Genomic DNA, 20,188 nt, shown 5'->3' on the forward strand with positions numbered 1-20,188 from the left:
CTTTAAACTATTGTTAAGATTTAGAAACATGCTTAAAAAGTTTCAGTTGTCTCTGGGAAAAATAGTCTTAATTTATGTTGACCTTTCTTTCCTTTGAGCATTTAGTCTGCATTCAATAAAATTTTGATGACTGCTCTTTAGAAGACAGCTGTACGATATAAAGTATTATAAATATTCAGCTTTCCTCTTCTAGCGTTGCCATTAACAGCTGGGCATCCAGTTCAGCAGAGCAGATTTTGCAGAGAGAGCTTGGCATGTTCCTGAATCAGTATAGTGAAGAAGACTAGAAAATAGTTTCTTATGGTTTGGGGACCTGTAAAGACATAGAGCATCTGTTCCCCAGTTAAGTCATAGTCTGGTAGCACTGAATCATGTTAAGAGCTAAAATGATGGGAAGAACTACTTTTTTCACCTTGGCTGTACCTGTGGTTTAAATGCCTAATACATTATTTCTACTAATGGCAAAATAATTTCGACCCTTGCTCAGAAGGTATGTAAATGATAATGCTTTTGCATTTTTTCATTGTTTATAGTCTTTGAGAAAGAGGCAAATATACAGTGCGATTTCACTTCAGTGTCTTGAGTTTTATCTCTAGTATAAAATGGAGAGTTGGATTTTCTTATGCAAATGCTTCATCCTTCTAAACAAGCAACGTTTTTGGTACACGGTATTTTAATCAGTTAATGTATTTGTTTTGAATGACATTAGTTTTCTTGTGTAGGATAAAAAAATGTGAAACACAAGAAAGGAAAATGTCTTTAAAATTACCAATTATAGACCTTACTACCAGAAATCTTTGTGTCTAGATCACCATAAAACTTGTCCATATTTTTCTCTTGCAGAGTGAAGAGAGCATTAAAGTTGGACACTGTTAAAAAAGATAATGTAAGTATTTTTTGGTGTATGGAATCATCTGGGCTGTATATATATGTATGTGTATATATATATCTATATGCACACATGTGTATATAAACACGGTATTTCATTAGAGCTGCATTTATATTGTTACAGATTGGATGTTGTCTAGAAAAATCTTAACAAGGCACAAAATTACTGCTGAAAATATTAGTATAAAATTTATTGTGTTCCATTTGTCATAGAACTGCCTGGGTTTAAGTAACGTACATCTGCATGAATCACTTGAAAATAACAGAGAAATATGCATATTTTTATTGCTATCACTATTTACCGAAGAGCTGAATGAGTTAAGATCCTTGGTGAAATCATTTATTAGAAATTAGCTCCATTGTTCTGGAAGCAAATGTTCTGCCATGTAATTGTACATGTAACAATATGGAATTATGATAATGCTGTAATCTGCATATTATAAACTGCAAAATTGAAATGAAAACATTAAAGGCATTTTCATGTCAAGGATATAATTACCTCCCTCAGCTAATCTGGCATAATGAAACAATAAAGTACTAACACTGCAATAAATTTCACCACAGTTATCACAATAAAAATAAAATTGTACTGTTGCTATTATTTTTTGTAAATGCAGCTATAGTATACTCCCAGTACCAGCATGTCATGACATATGTCAGTTTATTATCTGCTCCTACCAACAGTGGGTGTTGCTGCAGACATCAATACAGAGGAGCTTGTGAGAATGGCAGTGTTTAAAGGAAGGAAAATTTTGGAAAAGTATAGAGAGAGAAATAGCTGGTCAGCAAATGAGCTCTCAATAAATCTCTACATCTGTGTCATTTTGAAGAGATTTGTTTATATGCAGCACGTATTTGGAGGTCTCACTGGTATTTAGCAAGACAGAAATTTGCAATTTTAAAAATTTTCTGGATAATTTTTTTTTTAATTTAAACAAAGGTGGCAAAATACCGCAGTGGCACTAAAAAAAATCATTAGCAATTTAATTAGCAGCTTAGTGTACCATTACCCAACTTGTTCTGCTCAGAATGCAGCTGTGACTGTAATTTTGCATCTGTTTCTTGGGCTGTAGTAACGTTTTTGTAGATGAGTGGTCCAGCTGAAATTACATGGAATTCTTTTTCTGCTTTAAAGCTATTCCTTCCCTGCCCCCTCCCCACAAGATGAAAAGAAAGAGTTACTTGGTGGTTACCTGCATTCAGGTTCTTGTGCAGCAAAAGCGTAACAAAAGCCCATCTGAATGATAAAAAGTTTTACTGGAATCTCAGTAATGTAGGTTTACGCTATGATTTTTAGTTCATACAATGCCTCTAACAGATGCATGTCAAAGATTTAAAGTTTACCATAATTAAATAACGTTATAGAAGGTGGGAAGGAACATAAGATAATAAACACACACGGTTTGTGCGAAGTATCTGGTTTAGCTCTGCCACATCCATTGGTGTTTCTACTATTTTTTTCCTGTTATTCAGGAGGACTTCATTCCACCTGCTGGTCAGACTACCCAAAGCATGCCTGAACTAACCAGATCAGAAATGAGTATTTTTAGATTTTGTAATGTTAGTATGGTATCATAACTGGACTAAGACTCTTCCTCCTGGAAGAGAAATTCTTACTGCCAAATAAATACCATCCTTCTAAGTACTACAGTAACTTTTTCCAGGTAGCTGCTCAAAGGAGTCTTAGTTCATATCCAGAAATATGGTGGCTGAGGTGACTGCTGTTCAAGCAGGAAAAATATCCTGAAAGTGTAAGCAGATTGGAGTTTCTCCCTGTTACAAAAGAGAAACAATGACATTTAAATGCCTAAAGTGGCATTGATACTTCACTGTAATTAGTATTTCATTTAAAGATTATTTGAAACTTTTCTTCAACCTGTTTGAATGTGGCAAAATATTAGTGACAACAGACTGAAGATTTCCATCAGGTATTGTTTAAGTACTGATAGACTGCAAAAAGAGTATAAACGGCTGATGTGAAATTATTTAGGGTATTCAAGACTAAAACAAGACAGTAATCTCCAGGAGCTATAAGAAAGCTAGGTAAGTGGGCAGCAGATTAAATCTTTTGAAATACTGTGTAAGTCATATTACTGATGACCAATACTAACTCTGTTAGGTTCTAAATTAAGGGTAACCTCTCAAGGCAGAGTAGGCAAAGAAAAACATCAAAACTGCAGCTTTGTGTAAAAGTGCAGTAAGATATATCAGAAATAGACTAGCAAGCAGCATTGGAAGCGTAATGCCATTGCATAAATCAGTATTTTGTCTTTACCTGAATTAGAATTGAATGTACTGTCACTCTGTTTTAAAGTATAATTGCAGAAATTATACTTTGAACCTATAGCATTCTGTGAAAGACAATGAGTGCGAACAGAGGCTGTGGTACAAGTGGCACAAGAAATGCCTTCAAGTGAAGGAGATTAAAAGGTCAGGATGTTTTAATAGGAGTTCAGTAGTGAAGAGCAGGAAAGGGGTATAAGAATATGCTGCATTCTTTTTAGAGGGGATATTGAACATTCTTTATACTTTTTTATGATCAAGAGGAATTAATAGTATTGCCGTGTGGAAAACTGAGAGCCAATAATGGAGACTTATCTTTTATATGACACATTAACTTCTAGAACTCATCCTGAAATTTTGGTGAAGTCAAGAACGTAGTAGAAGCTGTAATAAAAACATTCATTCCTACAGATAACAAGTGTATGCATATCCATGTAGGTGTGAAAAATAGCGGTATTGTGCTTGGGAACATTAAAATCAACTGCTAACTGTCTGGAATTGAGAAGAAAACTTCTGAGGGTTACGCAATTGTCCATTATACTTCTAGGTACAACTTGTATTCCTAGTTTTGTATTTATTGCCTCTGTAAATGTATACTTTTTAGAAGCAGTTTCCTTATAACACCTCAACAATTTAAGATTAATTATGTAAACGTTAATGTTTTCTATCATTAATTGACTCAGTAATGAAATGTAGCCTTTTCCCAGGTCCTGGATTCCTGCTAGATTGTAGAGGCTTTAAGTTACCTTTGTATATGTAGCTTTGTGATCTGGTATGACTTACATCCTGATATGACTTGTGGCTTTCGCACATGTTACCTGGTGAACCTGATTATTGACCTTAAAAATACTGCTTTTGCCACCTGCACACCCCTTTTGAAATCTAAAATTTTCCAGGGGATATTTGTGAACCCTTAAAGCTGTGAGTTTCAGGCCTTCTCAGAGTTGTCTTTCTATTCTGTACCATGTTCCGGACTCAGACTGCCTTTGCTCCCGACCATGTCCCTAGTAGACCCTTTTCCCAGAGCATGCAGGAGATTCCCACGCTGAGGAATCCTTACTGGACTTGAAGATTTGTATACCCTTTGTTTAATCTGGTTTAAAAAGGAGTAGCATGAGAGTCTTATTCCAGGAAAACAGGACAACATATGATTAAGTATGAAAAGGGAATGAGTTATTAATTTAAAAATGCAGTGGAAATGTCAGTTACCAAAGTGCAAATATCAGGTTGTCTGGTTCCCCCCGCCCCCCAACTTGGCTTAAGTACTGTGCATTCTTTAATGAATATAAACCCCAGATCCTCACCTTGTATTTCATTCATGGTACTGAAACAGTGTAATATGCTTACCTATTATACTTCTTCTAACATTAATAAATGGAAGAATAAATGGAATTTAAAAGAGATTACAGAATAATCATATACAATAAAGCTTCCAATGAAGAAATACTGTATGAAATTGAGTGACTGTTATGAGTGACATGAAGACAAATGATAGATATTCAGTTTTACAGATGGAATGAAGCTCAAGTTGGTAGAAAAGGCTGGTTGTTTGGGAAGTGAATGAGTCATTCCTTTGCTTGCTACAGTTGTAAAAATAAAGATAAATGAATTTGCTCGTCAAACTCAAAGCCCCAGGATTGTAACGAATCAAAAAATGAAGAAATCTCTTACTCTGTTTTCCTGTGGGATTTACTTTGATGATACTATGTTTCCAAGAGGAAAAAAAAAAATCACTAAACCGTAGAAAAAAGTGTCTCTTTCACTCCATTTAGACAGGCCTTTAATCCCTTGAAAAAATTCTGAAAGGGGCTGGAAAAAATTGGGTTTGCCCAAAATGTCCCTTTATTCTTTTCATGACAGATGTTAATACACTGAAATCAGTTGTACACTACTAGCATTCTCCTCTTTAGAGGTGGCTAGTCTTGTTTGGAAACAGTAGTTTACATGCCTGCTGACTTTATCTCCTTGAAACGAAAGGTAGGCAAGAATGGGGAAGCTGTCATTCTAAAGCCGTGTTTTCCAGCTTGCTACATGGTGTATCTTCCAGCTCTTTTGTTTTATTATTGGATCAGCTGGTTACGTAACAGCAAAGTACTCTAGGTCTGCCGGTATGCATACTGCTTAATACTTCAAATTCAATTACCTGGAAAATCCTGTAGCCACTTGATCAGTGGTTTCTAAGAGCGTAAGATGACATTAAGATGCTGCTGATGCCAATGGAGTCTCCTTTAAGTGGCACCTGTGTTCTATTGTATGTCTCCTTTTTGACAGAGTCAGTGATGGTGTTATTTAAAGCTGCTAGTCTTCTTAGTTGGAATAAAGTTGTTACTAGAGCAGAAGCCCTTTATGTGTAAACAAAGAGTGGGTTTGGTTTGTTTTTTTCTTCTGTATATTAGTAGTGCAGTGAAATCCAGGTTTCTCGGATTTGCAATTCAGCATCCAATCTAGAGAGTGAACTGTGTCCCAAATAGCTCCTTTTATGTTATTGGACATATTGAAATCCTAAGCCAGAGACAAAATTTTGGATTTAAGGGACACACTTTGGTTTTTTTTGATTAACACTTGTTTAGAAAATCATTAGATATAACTATCTTTTGATAGAATTAAAATCTAAAAGTATTTGCTTATAGTTCATGTGTCTTAAATTCTCAATACTGTAGGAAAAATAGTACCAGTTTTTGACTGCTTTTGGAAAGAAAAAAATGAACCAACCAAACAAAAAAAAACCCCAAGTGTTCATGCCAGAATACCTAAATGTCTGGAAGCCACATACTTTTGTTTATGAAAACTGGGAAGCTAGTGTTTGAAGGGCTTTTTTTTTTTTTTTTTTGAGTAAAACTAATGTTAATGAGGAGGGGGAGTGATAGAGCAGCTTTGTGGGCACCTGGCAGCCAGTGAAGGTCAACCCACCACAACATATAACATGGACTTTCCATAAATGGGAGTACATAAAGTTAGGAATTACTTAGAAAAATCTATTACCAGATAGTAAATGTTCAGAGAGGCTTTGTCTGGTCTGGGGTGCAGTATGTAACTCTACTGGTGGGAAAAGTAGAGGCCAGAATGTATTTAGTTTGCAGAAGGGACGTTTACAACTGTTGTAGGCTTAGATGGACATAGGTACTTCTTTATCTTTAGCCAATATTCATCTAGATTCTTTGTCTTTTGCAACATTTTAGCCATCTGATGCAACACCTTTGAAGATCAAAAAGAAAAATCTAAACTCTTACTCACCGACAACAGGAACGCGCCAAATGAGTCCATTTTCATCTCCCACGAGTCATAATGCACAAAATCTCAGAAATCGCCCATCAAATGGTTAGTTGAACATTCTGTCTTTCTTACTGCAACATTTTTCTGGTTATTGGCTTGATTTAGTAGCTTATGTCTCATGTGGTATCTTTGATTTCGTTTTCCTCTTAAAGAATTTTAATCTCTTTTGGAAAAGCTGATGTTGATTTTTAAAGCTTGAATCTTTTCAGTATAAATCTTGGCGGCATTCATGAAACAACTCATTTATGAAACAAGTTCTGCCTTCTGTTGGTCAATATTAAAAATGTTCGACTTTGGCTGAGCAAAAAGAACCTGCACTGGCATTTTTGTCAATAATTCCATTAATTCCACTGGTTAGGCATATTTATGCTGGCAACGTCCTTTGTTTGCTCTCTTTCTGAGTCCCAGCTTTCATTGGCAGAGCTGATACACGCTGCTGACAGTGACTTTGGATTATATGGGGATATGTTCTGAGGTTGCTATGTGCTACATCAAATTATTGCAAGGAAGTCCTGGTTGACTCTTGCAAGGCAGGGCAATCCATTGTTTATAATACACAGCTGAAGTCTGGACTCTCGTGGTCAGGAGAGCTGGAAAGAAGAGATGTGTGTAGTTGATGCATGTTTAATTTTGAGGCCTTTTGTGAACTATGTTGAGATTTGCAATGCAAGTCCTGGTTTATGTACTTCCAGGTTTCCAGTGGTAAATGCTTGCATGTATGCATGCATACATACATATAGCATTTCTCAGCTCTGAGTCTTTCTCTATGAATATTGAAAGTTACATAGATTTTATCAAATCAAAGCTAAAAGGAAAGTTCAGTTAGTTTAATTCTTCTGCTTTGCATTCTTTTACGTAATTTTTTACTATTGTTTTTCATAGTAAGGCACTTCAAGGCAATTTTTAATTAATCTAACATAACACTGAATGTCATTAGCTCTCAGAAAATATGCCTTTTTATAATTATATTATTTCCAGTTCACTTTAGGATATATGTCCACTCAGTTACACAGTCACAGTTTTTGACGCAAAGTATGACTGCTCAAGAAGTATATTTTCAGTAGACTAACCTGCTTTTATGGCTGTATAGGTTGTGGTCTTTTTAAGTGTTAAGGAAGCATTAGGTCACCTGATGTGACTTTTTTATATTAAAAAAAAAAATATGGAGTGACTTTCTTGTCATCTTTCTCATATAGAGCCCAAGAGCTTTTATTTCCTTGCAGTATAATTCCTAGAAAGCTGGTTAAGTCTTGATTTGAAGACTTCAAATTATTTAAAAAATAATAATAATAATAATAAAAATCCATCACTTCCCTTGTTAGCAATTTCCTTGTTCAATTACCTTCGCTATTAAAAAAAAAAAAAATTCTCCTGTCCGATTTTGAATTTGTCTGGCTTTAATTTTCAGCCATCAGTTCTTGTTATGCCTTTTTGTTGGGTTAAAGAGCTTTTTATGCCCCATATATTTTGGAATTTATGTGCAGTAATTGAGGTCTCACTAACATTCATGAATTATGATGAGTAGAAATATTCTGAGCAGGATAGAATAACCACTGTTTGAAATTTATCTAGATGTCTGCAGATTTTTGCACTAGCTATTGCACCATGTGCTCTCATGATGGATCTGCAAAAATGGATTTTTCCTCCAGGAAAAAAGGGATTTTTTTTTTTTAAAGGAATGTAATCAAGAAATTTTGAGATTCTGTCAAAGCTGGCTGACCAGAAAATGAAAATTACTGGAAGCCTTCAGGCTGAAAATACTACAATCTGTGAGCATTACATCCCTTTTCCTTATTAAAAATAGCAGAGTACTTGAGGAAACATGGAAGTATCGTGTGTTTTGGTGGCAGTGTAGCTATGCATAGTTACAGGCCTGTGTGCGGAGGTTTTGTTTTGGTTTTTTTTTCCTAATTAGTAGTCATGCTAGGAAACTAAACAGAAGCAGCTATATCCTAATTCTTTATCATGCTGCCAGTCTTTGTTATGACCTGGCTTTGTGTCCTCATAACCTGCTTGTGAAACTGTTTTAAGACAGTCGAGTTTTTCATGAGTACTTGGTGCCAGTCGGAATATTCATAACTTTCCTACCAAGTTCTCTGCTGATTCCCGTTCTCCCCAGAATAGTTGTTCTTCTCTGCCAGTGCTATGCTTTTGAATTGGGCATTTGCCCCTGGAACTAGTACAAAAATGACTGTTTCAACCACTGACATTCCAAGAAGCCTTTGGAGGAAGAATTATACTAATTTCTTCCCATTCTTTCAGTGAGTGATAGCATGTCTCAACTAGTTGTGCAAACCTGGTATATTAAAAGGACCTGTATTTTAGAACACCCTTGCCTTCACAAAATTAAAGATATATGCAGTTGATGCATGTTGAGAACTATGTTGAGATTTGCAATGAAAGGCCTGGTTTGTGTACCTTCCTGGTTTGGGGTGGAGGGAGTAAACCTCTGTCTACCAGAAAGTAAGTGCCTACCCTGTCATGTGAACAAAGCGCTACAGCGCCTACCCTGTCTTGTGAAAAATTCCTCCTCTCAAAACTAACGGCTTCTTCTTGATCCCTAACGAGATGATTATTTGGCACAGTAGGTATCTCCACACTCCTAGAAATCTTTAGTGACATTTAATCAGCCCTTTAAAGTCTTGACCCCTGAATTCTTAAAAGACTATAAACAGTTTCTCTTTGGGATTGTTTTCCTCTTCAATGAAGTTGCTTAAAGCATTGTCTTAAGTATTACCACAGATATCCCTGGTTGTGTGTTGAATTTTCTCCTTGGAGTTTAAACCAAGTTAGATAGCAATCTAACCCCACTGTTCTCCAACTTTCTTCTTATTATGAAAAGTAACTCTTCCAGTGAGCAACATTCTGACTTAGTTTGTTAGGGAGCTTGTGTCTTTGATATGTAAATTTATGTACTCTATTTTTCTACAGAGAGAAAGGTATTTTCAAAGTATTCCCAGGTCAGATTTCTATGGTAGTCTCTGCTTTCATCAGTAAGAAGGAAATTTTGTGTTTGCATGTATTAGCTCCTATGTATTAACCAGTCTCAGGATTAGATGGTACTTCCTGGATGAAATGAAGAGCCTATGTGTCTTTTTTTCCTCGTGGTAAATATGAATCTCTTCATCCTGTACAAAGAAATGTTTCAATGAAAAGAGTTGCCAATAGGTGTTCTCTGTCAGGTCAGAGATATGGCCGCTGTTAGTGCAATCAATTGATATGCCTGTACTGGCATCTGTCATGTCAAGGAAAGGTCAGCTCATACCATACATCAATTAATTGTTTTGTCGTAGTGTGGCATCCTACATTCTCACCCAGAATGGAGCAGTAAGTATTCAGATTCAAGCAAAGTGACTGCATGTTATACCTAGCCGCTGGTGATCACTGAGTTAAGATTGCCTGTGTCCTGAGGGAAGAACCAAATTAGAACAATCTATGTCCCCATTGACTACAGTCTGAGGCACTGGGAGCAGTAAGCTTTCTGTTAGTGTTGCCACATCACAAAAGCAGTTCTGAAAAAAACCTACTTTTTTATGTATAAATGCAGATTTTAATTTTGTGGCTGTCTGCAGAATATGAAACTATACCTCAGGCTGGTTGGATATCCACCTGCACTTCAAGACTTGCCTTTGCAGAAAGCTTAAAATTGTATAAAATGATAGCAGTATGACACAAAATTAAAAATGCTATGGCTCTTTAGATATGTTCTCTTGAATATCCCTACATGTTTATAATTACCTGCTTTCATGACCTCTTTCCTTTAGTTTTAGTCAATGCCTTTTTGGTGACACAACACGTGATAACACTACAAGTTTTAAAACTTTTTCAGCATGTCTGCATTTGCATTACATGCCTTATCTCTTAGGTGAAAGAAAAAAGGGGGCAAAATGTCTTGTATTAAAATGCCTATATATTAGGATGTCAATGGGAAAGGTGAACATGTACTGTATTTCCATACGGATATTAAGTATGGACATAGGGGAACATTCTTTTTGCCTATAAAAAGACTGATCACATGATCATAGCTGACATTTAGATGGATAATTATTCAGTAATGTAGTACTAGCCATCTTTTTTTTTTCCTGTGTTAATATAGCTACAAGGTGGTAGTATGTAAGACTTCCTCTTACACCACAGGTTTCAGGTTGTCCTTTTAAACCCACGATTTCTTCTCTCCTTCTGAAAAGGCACTTTCATTTTAAGTGTTGTAGTGTTTTAACAGATTACGCATATCACCTCTAAGTGACATGTTAGACTATAATCTATATTCTATTTTTCTGTGACCAATATGTAAGAAAACAGAATGAAAATTATTACAATGAAATCTTATTTTGCGTTGTGCAAAGTACACAAAGTTGCATGCACCTATCTCACTGAGGAGACAGAAGGAAATTATTTGTCTTGTGAACATGACTTTCTTTTGAATAACAGTGTGGAGGAGTGCCTCAAAAAAGACTAAATACCTACAGAATGCTAAGATTGTTCAAAAGTAACATTTATTTTAGGAGAAGACATAAACCAACCCAATTATAAGAGAGTGTGTCTTTATGATGTTGTCCAGTGTATGTCCTATTGGGCTGCCTGATAATTCATATGTTGCCTAACTACCCAAAATCTCACAACCCATTTATGACATAAATTTCTAAAATAACGGAATACTAAATCTTCACTAGTTTGTCACCGTTGTTGGCTAACATATTCTTAAGATTTATTTCAGATTGTTTTTTTTTTAATTCAAATCAATCCAGGGTTCCGCCATTCCATAGTACTGGTCTAAAAGTAGTATCTGTTTGATAATGGATGACTGATTTAAGTGCAAGTTCTATGAGTACTTAGATTTAAAATGAAATCTTTTGGGGTCTTAACCTTTAGCTACTGTAGTGGAACATCTTGAACTTTCATAGCACCTTGTCATTCTGAGGTATTTCTAAATGTTTTACAAAATATTAAAATTAAAAGTTAATTTATCCTTGAGTGCTGATACTTGTATGTAATAATTTAGATCTAGCAAGAAGAAATCAAAGTGTTTAACGCTTAGTGTGATCTCTTTCTAGTCTGATGTCAGAAAGCAGATGTATTACAGTGAAATGTGAAAAGCACCTCATCCCCAAGGATCTGTTCTAGGATCAATGCATTTGTTAAGGCTGCAGTAAAGACCTGTTGTAGTTTCCTCCACATCTTTCACTTACAGGTGAATTTCACCTTGCAATAACAGCTGTTCAATATGAAGCATTTGTAAGAATGTGTATGCATCTGTTGGAGGGACAATAGATAAGAACTAATTTAAAACACCTTGTGAACTTCTTTGGCACCAGAAAAAAAAGATCTTTCTTGGGTTTTGGATAGATGAGTATAGTCTGATTAGCTACAAGTACAGTGAACTCTAAAGCTGTATTACTAGTATGCAATTCTAAGTCACTAACTGTCAACTGCACTAATGATCTCATTGTTTAAGGGGAAAACTGTTTTCAGAAAAAAAGAATGAATGCATGATTATGCCTCTCTCCCTTTGTATGTATGCATACATCTCCACCATTTTGTCTTTAATGAGTGTCAGATCCAAAAGAAATCTGTTGCACAGGAGAATAGAACTGTGTCCAAAAAAGGGAGCTTTAACATTGCAGTAGAAAATGAGAGACTGAGTGTGTGACTGATACTGTTGAGGGGGGAAATTCTTACGGTGGAAGTTACAAAAACTCCATGTTATATGATGTTTTCAACTTCAGCCACAACTAAACAGAAATAATTTCTGCGATTCAGATGTGCTATTCACACATTCAGATGTGACCCCTTTATTGCTGGAACCTAGACAGATAGAACACTTAAAGTGTTGAAAGGTGACCATATAGATTGTGTGGAGCACAGTACCATGAATAGTTATAGCCTTGCTAGTTTCAGTAGATTCACCAAAGACTATTGTACTGTGGGATCCTATCAAATGTGACAGTATATACTATTTTTTAAGTATTAGTTAGGAGGGATGGAGTACTTTTTTCTGCTAGTACATCACCTTCCTGATATGCTAGTTGGAGGGCAAGCAGAATTGACAAGATAATGTACTGACTTTAAAAGCAATGGTAATTGATACACAAGATAAAATTTTAATCTGTTTTTGTTCTGATTTCTGTCTGAATTGCATAGGTTGGGATAACTTGTGTAAATAGATAGAAATTCAGAAAGTCTTTTGTGATCAGAGGTGTGTTGTTATATGTAACGGTACACATAACGAGACCTTTGTAAGTGGCTATTGAACGATCTCAGGTAGGTAGCAGCCAGTGAGCCAAAGATGTTATTTTAGTGCAGCACTGACTTTCTTAATCTAATCAGCATCACTGAAAACATCCCCCTGTCCACCTGCTTTGGGAGAGCAGTCCGTGTTAGACGTTTGCCTTGGAATCTGGTCATTTAAGAATGCCCAACCTACAGTGGCAGAAAGGCAGTCCACCAGTTTACCAACACCACGTGTGAGCCTAGGTTTTATTAACAAATCCATGGGAATGGACTTTTGTGGTAATATCCTATTCCTGTTTCCTCACAGAAACACGCATCTGCTCAAAATATCAGTGCACTGAAATGTAGAAATATGACTCGCCATGCGGAATAATGGCAACTGGCATATGATTTATCATGCCCCATCGTATGATGAGCTAGAATATTATATTGTCAATATAGCATGTCAGAGCCTTTGGAAGTAATTTGCAGTATCTCTTTGTAGTTGTTTACAAGATGGAGTTAGGGGTCAGGCACTTTTTATTAAAGAAAAATGGAGGTTTCATTGCTCAATCATTATAGTATTTTCATGATAATGCTTTGTGCTAATATGCTGTATTTAGGCAGTTAATAGGATAAAAAGCTTCTGAGTAGAACGCAATAACTATGTGTCAGAATTATACTAACTTCCAGTTATTAATACTATAATCCCAAGGTTTCCACAAATACAAATGTAATGTGAATTGATGAGAGGTCAAATTACAAAAGAGTAAATTACGGTGAACTTAGTGTGTTTCATTACAAGGGAATCTGCTCTGCTTCATAAGTGAGTTTTGTTTTTTTTTCTTTTCCTAAAAGATCATGGAACGGTCAGGGTTCATACTAACATCTTTTTCATGTGCTTCAAATACCAGATAACTTATTTTCATCTTTATTGTTTCTTTTCTTTCTTGTGAACCTCCTAGGAGATGGAACTGAGCAGAATGATTCAGAAAGCAGGCTATCCAGAAGAGGGCAGCCTCAAACAGAGGAGGATGCGTAAGTGTATTAAGTGCACTGTGGGTGCAGTGCCGTGATTTTTCCATATGAAAGATTAATATTTCATACAGAGTTAAATTAATAGTGATTATTTTTTAATACTTCTAATTCCACAGGATTGGATGTTCAAAGGCACTGAATGGCAGGCTTACAGTTATAGGTACAGATTAACGCAGGGTTTGCAATACAACTGTCCAGCCAGTTCTGTCTTTCACTGGTAGTGTGAGGCATATGACACTGCCAATTACAGGAGTCACGCTCATAATACTACACGATGAGGTATCATAATTAAAATACTGAAAGGAAGGTATGTTTTGTCTTGCCAGGCGCTTCCGAAAGTGTACATTCCTTTACCTTATTTTTGGAAGCATTGACTGCCAAAGGGCCAGTAATGCAGGACACTTTGATTGAAGACTAGCCACAGATGGTCATGGTGAAACTTCATGTTTGCTTTGCAAAGTCTTTTAAAATTCTTGTCTTTTCTGCCACAATCTTATTTTAAGCTATAAGCTTCCTGATGTTAATGGACTTTGGGCAGTCCACAGGTAGTAAAGCACTTAAAATAAGTGTTTCAGGCGAAGTATCTGATAAACTGCTTTCCTAAACTTGATAGATGTGAGGAGTCGTAAGATGTGTTAGAGGTAAGGCTGCTAGTGTCTCATTTTGTTAGTATTGCTTGATCTTTTCTGCTATGAAAAGCATATTTAATTGTTTGTAACATTGCCAAATCTTAGCTGAAAAGTGAACTGAAATTTTCTGTGCCAACAGTGAGGTGTCAGGCTAAATGTGTTATGTATTTCAGCCAAAACAAACATATCCATCCCTAAGAGTTAGGCAAACGAAATACCTGTTTCATTTATGATAGAACTTGGTGAAAAAATGGAAAGCTGTGAATCTCTGTAAGTTTGATTGTATCTTACAAAGATGCCTTTCATCTTTATGGGAAGTTACCTAATTCGGAAGTCCTGGAAATTATGAGTTTTTTTAATGTGGTAGTTATATATGCTCAGTAAAACTACTTTGAGTTTAAGCTTTAGTCTAGCTAAAAAGTTTCCTTCCTCAATGAGGGTGTTCATACTTCTTGCTGCTAATACAATATCATCCTAGATAGGCCTCCATCCACTTCCACCCTTTTTACTCAATTGAAATTGCATTCACCAGAGACTCTTGTGATCTCTTATTAGCAACATTTTTTAAAAATTTCTTTATTCTCATTCTTCTTCAACACTGTCTACATTTTTGTTCTTGAAATCTTATTATCCTGTTGTGTTGTCCTGCCTTTTTAGTTGATGCTTCAACTTGTCCTCTGGTGGAATCTTGACATATATCTTTGACATCTATCCGAGAAAGTCTAATTCACAGCTCAGCATCAACATGGCTATACCACATCTCTTCTTCTCTTCTTCTCTCCTCTATAGCATTATATATTTTTTTATCATTCTGTGTAATGTGACTGTCCTGTATTTCATTCAGGCCCGGTGTCTGTGCATCCAATTCAAATTTTTATGTAAATTCTCTTGTCTGTAGGTCTGGCACACTTTCTCCCAAAAATCTGAGGTGCATTTCCTATTACCCCAGTTTGTTACTAAGAGCTCACCTCTCACTGTAATGCAAACCTCCATTGCCTACATACTCCTTTGTTGGCCAGCTTCTTTGTACTTTCCTTGTGTCCTGCTTCTGACAACACGTCCTACTGTAAGTCCTGTTGATACTGAAGGCAGAGCGCAACTGCCGTGCTGCAGCTTGTGTCACTGGAAAAAGTATCACCATGCTAGTGCAGTATTCACGCAGGCTAGTTAACCAACATTGAAGAGTTGGGGTTTTGTACTTGAGTGGATTTCTTTCATCATATGCTTAAGTATACGTTGATTCTGTTATTCTGCTTCTGTATTCTGTTGTACGTATTAAATATTTGTATCACAGTTGTACCTGGTGTCCCAGATGAAAATTCCCTTGGGGCTAGATATTTTATGCATGCATTTTTTTTTACTAACAAATAATATTTGTGAAATTTATTCAACTAAATATTATGTTTCTTATGTTTGAAGTTGTAGCTCTTCCTTTTGATTATTGCACTTGAACTCTCAATGTGTTCGTTGGGTTTTTTCTTGTAATGGATGCTTTCCCCACCACTAGCTTGAAATTTCTTCGTTGTAGGACAGTAAGTATCTTCTAAGTGATGGAGCTTGGCAGATAGTAGAATTGTTTGGATGGCGTGTTAGATAGTAAAAAGTAAAATCTTACAGTTATACCAGTGGAAAGCTGTAAACTGATCAATTGGGGTTTTTTTCTGGTTCAGTAAATCCCTTGGTCAACACATATAGACTCGTTTCTTAGTGATAGTAACCTTGAATTGCAGAACAATTTGGGTAATCATAGTCTTCATTGACCTGTAAATGTTTGTATTCAATAACTCAGTATGTTTTTTAAAAATTGTAAGATTTTCAGAAGACTAGCAGTTAGTGACATGCCAGTAAAATACATTTATAAACTAACACCTACACAGTAATATTTATGTTTATATTACAGGTGGAAAATATATTGTACGATACACTGACATTAGCATTTTCTTTTCTGCATTGCCTTCTGTTGCCATGTTGAAATGCAACAGTGATAAGTTTTCTCATACTGTAGTATTTATGTGAACTTCCATACACTTTACGTTTACAGGTGGAAAATATATTGTACGATACACTGACATTAGCATTTTCTTTTCTGCATTGCCTTCTGTTGCCATGTTGAAATGCAACAGTGATAAGTTTTCTCATACTGTAGTTCTCTTTCTAAATTGGGGGTTTCTTGTAAGGGTGATTCTCCCTTCTGTGGGAAGAAGCAGTATATAGGTTATTTCTCTGATGTCTCCATTTGATTTGCATGTTTAATTGCTTTAAAGAGAAAATAGGCTAAACATTCATTGCAGGATTTTTTTTCAATACATATTCCGTGCAAATCCTTAATCATGCATTAAAGTCTGCCATTTAGATATAATCTGATTGGATATTATTTTAGTTTTTATTGCAAAACCCATTAAACTCTGAAAGCTGACCATATTTACACTGGTAGTAAAATACATTTGTGGCTTAAAAGGGGAGATAGTACCACAAAGCTGAACAAATAACATCATGCGATGTTGTCTCTGTTGGGCTCAGTTTTAACTTCTCATGTTTCCTATGGCTACAAGCAGTGTTGTACGGTCTTACAGTCTGTGGGTCTGGGGGGCTCGTCCTCTTGATTAAATTCCTGCTCTTAGGAACAAATGAGTTAAATTCCTGGTTTTACCATTGTCTTCTTGCACGATCATAAGAAAATCCTCTAATATTGCTGAACCTGAGTTCCTATCCTTAAAATTAGGATTTTTTTTTTTTGGCAGTTCGCATATAAATTCTAACCAAAGGCAAGTTATAGTTGGTGTTATATGACACAATCGGGTTGCACAGCCCATCTGTTCACAGCTTATCTAGATCCATCCTGATTACAATGTGAAGAAACTCTGGGAAACATTGTAAACACTGATTTTCAGCTAATTGAAATTGTTCTATTTTAACTTTTTATGCAGGTTCATGGAATTGCAGTCCAAAGTGAAAAGTTCATTGGCTAGAATTGTGAAAATAAGAGCAAATCTGACAAGTCTACAGGTCTGATTTACACTGATTTATTTTTTTAATCTACTTTTAATATAGGACTTGAAATGAAAATGAAAATCTTTTATGCAACATTTGAGTTTTAAGAAATGGGGAAGCAAATAAAATACTTTAAACCAGGCAGGTTTGACTTGGAAATCCAGAAAATGCAAAAAAACCCCAGAACTTAGTAGAAATGTTTTTTTAACTAGAGGAGTTGCTTTTCCAAGTACACCATTTTTAATTTGTATCACTCCTCATTTTGTACACAAATAAAAGCATATGAAGTAGTTATCAACTATTATTTATAACTTGAAGTATGAATCATTACTGCATAGATTTTTATGTCCTTGAAGATTAAATATCCCTTTGTGTTGAAGAGATTGTACTATTTAATTTACCACTAATGTATCATCATTTAATAGTCTGTTTAATACATGCTAAAATGCAAATCACTTTTCTGTTTTATTCTCATTTTGTTTCCTGAATAAATTTAGCACAAGGTTCGTTGCTGTATAGCAATATCTGAGAAATAATTCAGTGTACTCAAAGTATTGTATTGATTTATTTTACTTGCATATGTGGTCTGACAATGTTTTATTTACAAAAAAAGACTGATACTAATTTGAAATATTTTAATTGAAATGTTTATTTAGAAAACCCTATTGAAAAATCCTTTGTATTTCTCCTGACATTGATAGTGTATGGTTTTAGGTCTGCCATGAAATGCTGTGGAGTATGTTCACTCACATAATCTTACATGCTTGTAGATTTCCATTTTACTAACATATTATAGCAAGCCTGTACATGTGCCAAGATTGCTTTTCTGGGGATCAAGTGTTAATCTGTTTAAACAGCTGAAGACTTACGAATGAAGTGTAAATAACAGGAGATTTTGAAGTAACACTTTAAAAGGTACCTGAATGCCATTTTCAAAAGTAGCATATGTTCTTACACCCTTAAACTTTTTAGTCCCCTTGACTTTCTGTGAGGTGGAGTCTCATGCGTCATTTAGAGCTTATGAAAAATTTCCAAAAATTCTTTCTTTCAGATGTTTTTAGTAAGTTGTAGACATCTAAGTAGGTAGTTTGGGAATGAGTTTAACAATGTCTTTAATTATGTTTTTTTTTTCCAGGCTTTAGAGGGCAGTAGAGAGCTTGAAAATATTATTGGCGTCTCAGACTTGTCTTGCGTCTTGAGTGCTGAAGTGCAGAAAACCCAAGTGCTAAGTAAGGAGGATTTTCAATAATATTTATCCCCTTTATAACAATTTAACAATGATCACTCCAAACGTTTCCTACAGTCATACCCCACTCTGCGTGTTATAATGTCATACCCACGACTCTGACGTGTGAACTCTTTTGGTCAGGACAAATGCACCTTTAATGTCCAGGGACATAAAAGAAAGGCAACCCCAACGGCCCACTCTTCTAACTCACAGTCACAGATGGGGAGGAAAAACTTGCAAGAGCAACACCTTTTCTTATGTAAATAGTTAGATACTTAGTGGGTAGTTAGCTAGTGATTACGCTAAACCTTTGCACTTTGATTGCATTGCCTTTCTTCTCTTTTTGCAAGGAAGTTGTTTTGTTTGTTTGCCTGTTAGGAGGATTAGGCTGAACATAGGTTTCCAGGCTTTAAAAATTGCTATTCATGTGTCTTTAAATGATGGACATACCAGATGCTTATTGTGTTGGGATAAGGGCACTTTACAGGTGGCACATCTGTAATACTTTTCCAAAGGAACGCAGAAAGCCAAAGATTTTCATTATTATGTGTCCATTTTTAGGAAATTTTTTATCCTTACTCCAAATCAGAGGTTCTTGGGGCATGTGAATCCTCAGCAGTGAAAAGTGCAGTCATACCTCGCTTCCCAACTGCCTCTGCAACTAGAAGGGGAGTATGTGATGGGGAAATACTCTAATGCAAAAAACTCGCATTATGGATAATAGCAGGGAAAAAAAAAACTATTGGCTTTCAGGGAGAAGAAATAAAGATTTTCCTTACCAGGTCGTTCCTTTAAGAGTTAAATGTGGTGAAAGGTAGCTGTAGGCACCAAAGGGGTCCCAGTTTTTAGGCTTCAGAACAGTTTGTTCATTTGTTTTCACAATAGCAACACTTTTTAGCTGTACCCACATGACATGTTTGTGGTACAGGTGTGTGTCTAAGACTGCATTTACCTACCACTACTTCTTCTCAAAGGTTTGCATCTAGAACATTGTTCCTGTAGATTTTTCATACCAACCTCTGATAATCTAGTTTCCAGCTGACCAGGGAATATAAATAATATATGCATATACATGGTCTCTGTGTCCAGTCTTTGGACAAGCATGCAAAGAAGATAAAACCGTTTCTTAACCTGCAGCAAATATGATGTTTTGATGGAATACATTATTCTACAACCTGTCTGGTTGCTCTGTTTTTCTGCAGAGTGTAAAAACACTGGAACTAGCTATATGAGAGCAAAACCTAGGGTGACTGGGACTGCTACTTTGTTCGCAGTTGGAAATAGGTGGACAGCAAAGCCACAGGTGCTAGAGAATTTTTCTTACCAAGGAGCACTGTGACCCTTCTAATGGATTAGGTGCATGCGCCCCAGCAGTGGAATTTATGCACCACACAGTTCCAGCAGCTACTGTTGTTTAAATTACCATTTCTTTCCTGACTTGTATTCCAATGCTCATTCAGTTATCATTTTGCATTTGTATACACTGTGCTAGTTCCCACTGTAATGCATATAACCAGATGTTTTCTTATACAAAATGAAGTTTTCTGAAAATAGCCTGTGTTTACATTACTACCCTACACTGTGGATAGGGCAGTGAGACTGCCCAAATGAGATGTCAGACCTACTGTTGACATTTTCTGTTACGTCC

The 20,188-nt window shown here is 35.9% G+C and overlaps 1 protein-coding gene across 1 annotated transcript in view; it reads left to right on the plus strand.

The window, feature by feature from the left end:
• Nucleotides 1-843: 843 nt before the first annotated feature.
• The window catches only part of ITGB3BP (integrin beta 3 binding protein (beta3-endonexin)), a gene marked incomplete at its 5' end in the record, with an annotated part of 27,844 nt that continues 8,499 nt past the window's right edge, over nucleotides 844-20,188 (plus strand). The window contains 5 exons of the mRNA XM_009575781.1: nucleotides 844-886; nucleotides 6,351-6,489; nucleotides 13,620-13,692; nucleotides 17,249-17,327; nucleotides 18,448-18,541. Of these exons, the coding sequence (XP_009574076.1) occupies nucleotides 844-886; nucleotides 6,351-6,489; nucleotides 13,620-13,692; nucleotides 17,249-17,327; nucleotides 18,448-18,541 (428 nt within the window). The remainder of the gene's footprint in view (nucleotides 887-6,350; nucleotides 6,490-13,619; nucleotides 13,693-17,248; nucleotides 17,328-18,447; nucleotides 18,542-20,188) is intronic.

The sequence above is a fragment of the Fulmarus glacialis genome, unplaced genomic scaffold (genome assembly GCF_000690835.1).
Source record: "Fulmarus glacialis isolate BGI_N327 unplaced genomic scaffold, ASM69083v1 scaffold24684, whole genome shotgun sequence".
Taxonomy (NCBI): Eukaryota; Metazoa; Chordata; class Aves; order Procellariiformes; family Procellariidae; genus Fulmarus; species Fulmarus glacialis.